Raw genomic sequence first — 7,463 nt, 5'->3', positions numbered from 1 at the left:
CAGTGCCTAAAGGGGCTCCAAGAGAGCTGGAGAGGGACTCTGGACAAGGGCCTGGAGGGACAGGACAAGGGGGAATGGCTTCCCAGTGCCAGAGGGCAGGGTTAGATGGGATACTGGGAAGGAATTCTTGGCTGTGAGGGCAGTGAGGCCCTGGCACAGGTTGCCCAGAGAAGCTGTGGCTGCCCCATCCCTGGAATTGTCCTCAGAGCAACCTGGTCTTATGGAAGTTGTTCCTGCCCATGGGAACTGGATGGGCTTTAAGATCCCTTCCAAACCCAATCATTCCATGAGTCTGTGATTCAAAGAGTTTTCTCTTACTTTGTGTATCTTGGCTACCAGCCATGCTACTGGACATAGAGGTTCCCACACTTAATGCAATGGAATGAAACAGCTCTTCCCAACAATTATTCTGTACCTGCAGATGAACTCGAAGGAGGATCCTGACTAGTTGAAGGAAGATCTGACTCATCAGATGCTTGAACAGATTCTTCTTCTTGCTGGCTATCAATTTCTAGACCTGCTTCTGAAGTAATGCTAGGAGAGAAGGAGGGGGAGGAGAACCATGGAAGTGTATTCACATACTTTCAAAACGTTCAGGAAAAAAAGGCACTGTCTTGGAACACAAAGATTCAATGAAAATCAAAAGTAAAATATGGGAAAAATGATAAACTATCCCCTTTTAGATCTGTAATGCATTTGATCACAATACAAAATACAGCAATTACTAGAAATATTAAAAACTGCACTCGTAAAATGGAAGACAAAACCATTTGTCTACGAAATTCATATTCCCCCCCCGCTAGATCTTTTGTACCTGCACTGTCTTAACTGACTTCATTACATATCTGTGTTTTGAATGAGGAGTGATTTTCTACATTAAACAGAAATGCTTTAGCCTTTATTCAGCAAACCCCCATCCTTCAACTTGGCCCTTTACCATCAGTTTTGACTACTGCAGATCCCTCTGCATTCTCTAAAAAATACAGAAATATATTTTTAAAGATTTTATTTTTGTGACTTTTATATGAGCTTTGTTAAACCACAAGAAAATCAGAAAAAACCCTTTGTTTCTGAATGAAAAGGTCAGATTCTACTGCTTCAGAGCTTACTAAATCCTGTTTGAGCTGTCCTTCCTACCAGAACAGGTTAAACTGCCAATGACTCACAGACACACCGGGATGAAAACAAATCATTAAATGTGCTAGTGAAGCAAATGAGTTGTATTTTACCCTTCAGATTCTGCCTCTGCAAACACTTCATCCCCATCGTCCCCAGCCCCAGGCTCTGTGGTGGTGGACAGGTTGCCAGTGGACGTGGTGACCATGGGCACAGACTGGGACGCGTGCTCCGAGGCGTCGGCCGAGGCGCTCTCCGTGAACACCGTCACTGCTCGGGGCAACAAACAGCCTGTCAGTCCCCATTCCCTGCACAGAATCCACGGAAACCACAGGCAGGGCAGGGAAAGGACTACTGCAATTTCATTATTTGCTGAGCAGTCGAGGTTTGCAGCCTTTACTTTGGTCTGCAAACCTCCTGCCACTCACCTGGTGCCGCTACTTGTAGCGGGGTTGTGGGGACGCTCCGACCCCCAGATTCCTCCTCGTGAGCAAGGAACAGTGGGGTTTCATACATTCCTAAGCCTGCAACACAAAGGGTCAGTGACAATCATCAAAATAACCAGCTAAAACCCAGAATATAATTGATGTCTTCCCCCTGCTGAAATCCAGCAATTTGTCCTTACTTACAGAGACTTTTATAATTTTATTGGCTTAATGTCAGAGCTGATTGTATTTTATTGAAAGGTAAAAACTTGATGAAAATATTACTGCTTGGTTTTTTTACTGTCATCCTTTTCTTATGCCATTATTTTGCATGAGCTTTCTTCAGGGAGCAGTGTATGTTCCATGTCAACAGGGAACAGGGGAAAGGGACTGAATCAGGACAGTAGAGACACATTGCCTGGACACTTTTCAGCAGCTTAGGATATATCCCAAAGATTTCTTTGGTTTTGCTGTTTTCCCCTATTTTTTTACGAGAGGAAAGCTACAACCAAAATTAAAGTTAAACCCCATTCCTTCAATATTTCATTTCATTTTAAAATCATAATACAAGTAGAAATTTTGCAGCTTGAAGGAAACTCCTTTTCACTTTCTGTTAAGTCTCCCTCTGCTTACAATTAATTAAGAGCTGCAAGTTTCCACACTTTTAACAATTTCCCGAGGTAGAACTGTTGTGGTTTTTTTACTGAATTATTTCTTTTTCACTCCAAGATCCATGGCAAAGGAAGCACAGAGCTGGTTTACCTCCTTGGGACGCAAGCTGACCCAGATCAGAGTGACTGGAGCTAGTTTGTGGCATATCTTCAGGGGGTCCAAATCTGAACCGAGGAACTCCAGCCACCTGGGGGGAACTGTCAAAATAAAGATTTAAGGAATTCTGCAGCTTCCCCCATGATCAGGGCAGGGTGGGGGGGAAGACAACTTTCCAACCAAACCAAGACAGCAAATTATACATGAGACAAAATGAATTCCTGCTGACTGTAAAAATCAGCTAAACTACTGCTAAATGAATAACAATCATCTTCTTAAATGATTTGGAATGTATTCAAAATCAGTAGAACAGTCCTGAAGAGAATACTCTTCACATATCCATCCTCTGAATTCTCACAATTTTAACTGGATTCCTGAATGTGTCCAGAACATCCCAAAATAAAAAATGGGGGTAACTTTCCCTACTTTTATTGGTAATATTAATGGTAGGGGGGGAAGACTGAGGAAGGAAATTAGATGGAACTTTCTTCTGTTTGTCTAATCTCTTCTTTAGTCAGTAAGTTACTGACTTAATACAGTGAATACACTGGAGATTATCCACCTCCTAATTTGATGATCAGTTATATGACATACAGTTCAAACAATGATTTTCTATCATACTACTTAGCATTTTTTAGCCAATCACAAGTTCATTTAATTTGAATTTATTTTCATTCCACTGAAAAACAGAATAAGGAAAAGCCTTTTTTTTAATTTAATCTACTTACTGAATGGCTTCTGCAAATCCATCAGTACGATGTGGAACTACAAGAGTTGGTGTGCTTGGAACTGTTCTGTCCTCATCATCAAAGAAGTGCTGCTGCTGGAAGAAAAGAGACTGATATGAGAGCCTACAATGTATTTCCAATTTCTACCAGCTGAGTTAAAGGTTGATTCTTCCACACAGTCCAACAAAACAAAGACAGATTCAGCCCTAACAAAATTCTTGTCTAATTTCAGACATCTAAATCTGAGATAGTTATAAAGATGGTCCTTACAGTTGATAAAAAATACCCAAACCAAACCAAAATAAGCCCCATAAACTTGCAAGGCACCCATCTTTCCAAAGATTTTTTAGACATCTATTCCATGAGATCATCCTACCATTGAAGTGCCACTGCAAAGGAATCTTAAGGTGACTCATTCCTAAACAGACAGGAATTGTTTGCCTAAACACAGCTTGCTGTAAGGTACCTGGCACAGAGGATCTTCCCCTGTGTGAATAAATTCCCTGTTCTCTTGTGTCCTTTGCTCCTGCACTGCCCACAAAGCCAGCAACCTCAGCTCCCTCTTCCCTCACCAGGCATTCCCCGCATTTCCCTCCTGAATCTTCTGAACCTTTCTCTCCCAGGTACTCCCAAAAGTCCCTCCCAAGTGCTCAGTCACTGTCCAGGCAAAGGGCAGTTGGTTCTGAGGCCAGGTCCAAGCAGAAATCCAGGGACAGGTAAAGCAAGTAAAGCACCAACAAAAAATCTGAGCTGATGCCTTTGATCTCAGAAAAGATACCTTAGTCAGCAGCTGCACTTCCATAAAAACCAAAACAAACCCCAAGAGTTAGGAATGCTCCTCAAAGCAGGTTTTTAGCAGTAGATTTTAATACACTTACCATGCCACCTATCCCAGGGGTCAGCTGAAGCCCTCGCCCCACCGACTGTCTTCGAGTCATCTGGATTCTCTTCACAGGAAAGAAAAAAGGCAGGAGTGTGAATGCTGGCCTGGAATTCTAGTGACACACAAGTGTTCAAGCAGAGCCAAGGACGGCAGCTAAATGAGTAAGTGCAGTGATTACCACGGAATCACAGACTATCCTGAGCTGGAAGAGACCCACAAGGACCATCCAGTCCAACTCCTGGCCCTGCACAGACACCTCAGGAATCCCACCCTGTCCCTGAGTGCTCCAGCACTCCTGGAGCTCTGGCAGCCTTGGGGCAGTGCCCACTGCCCTGGGGAGCCTGGACAGTGCCCAACCACCCTCTGGGGTTTTACGTGTACATTCTGGGTAAATGACAGTAGTATTTTACTCAACTTTGGCCTGAGGACAGAAAACTTGCCCACGGAAATATTGTGACCCCCAAGCCTCAGCACTGGTTAACGGTAAAGGATCATTTCAGTCAGGACATTTTTGCAGAATTCTCATTGTGTAGGTCTTTGTCAAAGCATAATCATGGGTCAGGCACTGATTGTGAAAGGTTTAACTTGGAAAATGAATGGCAACATCCCTTTGCCCACTGGTATTGGTTGGGGCAGAGACTTAATAAAAACTGTTCCAAATCTGAGTTACAAGCTGCTCAAACCCAACTCTTTTTTAGTGGAAATACCAGCAGTCACTGTGACTGACAGAGCACTGGTATAATGTAATAATAATTCTAAGACATAAATCCACCCTGAGTGTCTCACTGCTTTCAGTGTTCCCTGTCCAGCCACAACCTGCAGGGCGAGCCACGTGCAGTCGGTTTGCTCAGCTCCCATTGTCAGGATGCTAAACAGATGCCAACCGTTTCCCTGGTAGGTTTTATTTATTAGAAATAATACAGTAATTTCTTTAAAAGTCTCATGAACTGCTAGGGCTGGTTCCTACCTGTACTGGAGGCCCCAGCTCCTGGGGAGGAGCGTGGATGGTGAGCCGTGGGGGCAGCGGGTGGGGAGGCCTGCGGGGGGACTGGGGGGGCCGGGGGGGCTGTCTCTCGGAGGCAGAGGATGGCTGCTGCTCCCTTGGGCTCTCGTGAGGAAAAGTGGACTCTGCAGCACTCGTGCTCCCTTCTCCTAAAACACCAAGCACAGAGGGGTAAAGCTGTGCCCTACAAACCATGTCAAAAACACGAAAGCAAATCTTCAAGCTCGGCTACATGTTAACGTGTTTCTGTTCCCCTGCAACAGCAAGGACAGCTCAGTACTGGTATTTAAAATCACTGAAAAGAGGACTTGTGCCAGTAACAAAATCAGCACTAAAACAAAACTATTAATTATTCAGGTGCTGTTTAGAGAGAGATTAATCTACTGACCCATTAAGTTTCCACAGCAACCAGAGCTCTCAGGGTTTTCAAAGGCATTAGAATAAACCCAGAAAGAACATTTCAAAAGAATCCACATTTCAGGTTAAAATGGCCTCTAGTACTTCACCTTACATTCCTCCTTTTAAGTGTATTATTACGTATTTTAACACATGCAAAATAGCTTCTATATTTCTCCTCACATGCACAGACTGAAGAGACATGGAATAACCATACCACTGTTTTGGGAATCTGCTGCCCTCTGGTTGCTTTCAGCTCCTCCCATGCTCTCCTCGGTCTCTGTTCCAGGATCTGTACCATCAGCACCCTAAAAACCCACACAAGCACAGTATGACATAGCACTTAAATTATAGGTTGTTAAAGAGATCTATAAAAGTAATACAGAAGTATTCAGAAAGTAAACAAAGTCAAATATAGGACAATCTTAAAATATTTCTGTAAATATCTACAAAATTAGGTAAATATATACAACTCTATGAGATTTCAGAAACAGGGACAATGGATCCATCATCATTTAATAATACCAATGAAATATCCAGTTTTTTAGAAGCCTTACCAACTTTGCAACTACACTATTTTCTGCTGGCTCCTGCATTTTGTATTTTCATTCAGTCCTCTTAAAACATTTAAAATCGATTTTTTTCATGAAAACACCATTCAGAAGAAATTACTATCACCCAGTAGCAGCCTCGGTTTTTGGGGACTAATTCCTAGCAGGGTTTTCTCTTCCAAGCATTCACATCTGTGCAGAAGCACTACAGCACTGATTTAAGGCAAGAAATTTAAAGGGTTTAAAGGAAGGTATAAATCTCACCTCAGCATCATCTGCTTCATATCCATCATTACCATCAGCACTACCAGTTCCTTCATTACTGTCATCACCTTCATCTCCCATCCCTGTGTCCTCGTCATCATCCTCATCTTCCTCCTCCTCATCATCATAGTCCTATGATAAGACAATAAAAGAGCTCTAAGGAAGTGCAGAAAGGGTAGTGGAATGTTGAATGTGGAGCACAGACCAACACCCACCCAGCCACTCCCTCACTCCCTCTTCAACAAGGACAAGGGTGGGAAAGCAGATGGAAAACTTGAGGGTCAACATAAAGGCAGGCAAAAATAACCCCTCCAAGGCGAATTAGCAGATGTTTTAAAAACACTGCAAGTTCACTCCACATGCATATAAACTATTTATACAGTCAAAAAGTTATTCTGATTCAATTAGTCCTGCCTGGTGAGCTTTATATCTGATCAAAGACAAAAACCATAAAGTAGCTCATAAACTAATTCCATGATATATACATACTTCCTGCTCGCCTTCGTTTTCTTCATCATCATCATCTTCATCATCACTATCAATCACAATGACATCATCTCTCTTGGACTGACCATCCTGAGATGAAGAAGTGTTCTGTTGATCTGACTGAAGAGATCCAAGATCTATTGGGATGGACTGGGAAGTTTCCTCACTGTCCTCCATGGCAGGGTACTCTCCCTGGGTAACACCCTGCCAAGGATCAAAGAAGTTACCAGAACAAACAAAATCAAAAGCAACACATACAACAAAAAGTGAACGAGATTCTGAGGCTTAGAGGAGAAACACTAATTACTGCTGGGGACAAAAGACAATGTGTCTGTCAGCAACTGAACAGTGCAAGTCTAAACTTCAAAAGGTTGTAAGTGGTTTCCACAGGAAACCTGAAGGATCCAATTTGAGATTTCACTTCTAAAAATACTGAGTTCTGGGGGGAAGATGGCTATTTCTGCTGAAGAGCTTTTCTTTTCAAATATGCTTACTTCTCCAATTGAGTCCTGGGAGTCTTGATTATATGTTTGTGCTTCCACCTCTCCATCAGTGCTCTCTTCTGCTGTCACTTCCTCCTGAAAGAACAAACGTTTTTTCTTGTTTAAAAGACATCATTAACCTTAAAGGTTCTTTAACATGTTTGGGATTTTTTTTTTTTACTTCTTTAAAATAAATTATCTTTTCCCACAAAGAGCATGGACAACCTTTTCTTGTCCTTCCTTAGCTCTGCCTCTATCTAACATCCCACTTCTCTGCCCTGGAGAAATACAATTTCCCCATTCCAGTCCACTGGACCTCAGGGACTCTCAATCTTTTCAGGACCACAAAGGAACCCTCAAG

At 42.6% G+C, this 7,463-nt stretch overlaps 1 protein-coding gene across 3 annotated transcripts in view; it reads right to left on the bottom strand.

Moving 5' to 3' along the window:
* Positions 1-7,463, bottom strand: part of TPR (translocated promoter region, nuclear basket protein) — a 33,810-nt gene that overhangs the window by 1,653 nt on the left and 24,694 nt on the right. Inside the window, exons 39-49 of one of the 3 annotated variants that reach the window (XM_064664044.1) lie at positions 7,115-7,198; positions 6,624-6,824; positions 6,135-6,266; positions 5,537-5,627; positions 4,888-5,072; positions 3,916-3,984; positions 3,038-3,147; positions 2,304-2,410; positions 1,545-1,640; positions 1,230-1,386; positions 416-534 (exon numbers count right to left, since the gene is read on the bottom strand). In XM_064664044.1, coding sequence (XP_064520114.1) covers positions 416-534; positions 1,230-1,386; positions 1,545-1,640; positions 2,304-2,410; positions 3,038-3,147; positions 3,916-3,984; positions 4,888-5,072; positions 5,537-5,627; positions 6,135-6,266; positions 6,624-6,824; positions 7,115-7,198 — 1,351 coding nt within the window. The remainder of the gene's footprint in view (positions 1-415; positions 535-1,229; positions 1,387-1,544; positions 1,641-2,303; positions 2,411-3,037; positions 3,148-3,915; positions 3,985-4,887; positions 5,073-5,536; positions 5,628-6,134; positions 6,267-6,623; positions 6,825-7,114; positions 7,199-7,463) is intronic. The other 2 variants (XM_064664045.1, XM_064664046.1) reach the window with 2 other exon arrangements.

This window comes from Pseudopipra pipra, chromosome 9 (genome assembly GCF_036250125.1).
Source record: "Pseudopipra pipra isolate bDixPip1 chromosome 9, bDixPip1.hap1, whole genome shotgun sequence".
In the NCBI taxonomy this organism is placed as follows: domain Eukaryota; kingdom Metazoa; phylum Chordata; class Aves; order Passeriformes; family Pipridae; genus Pseudopipra; species Pseudopipra pipra.
This window is presented reverse-complemented; position numbering and strand designations above follow the sequence as displayed.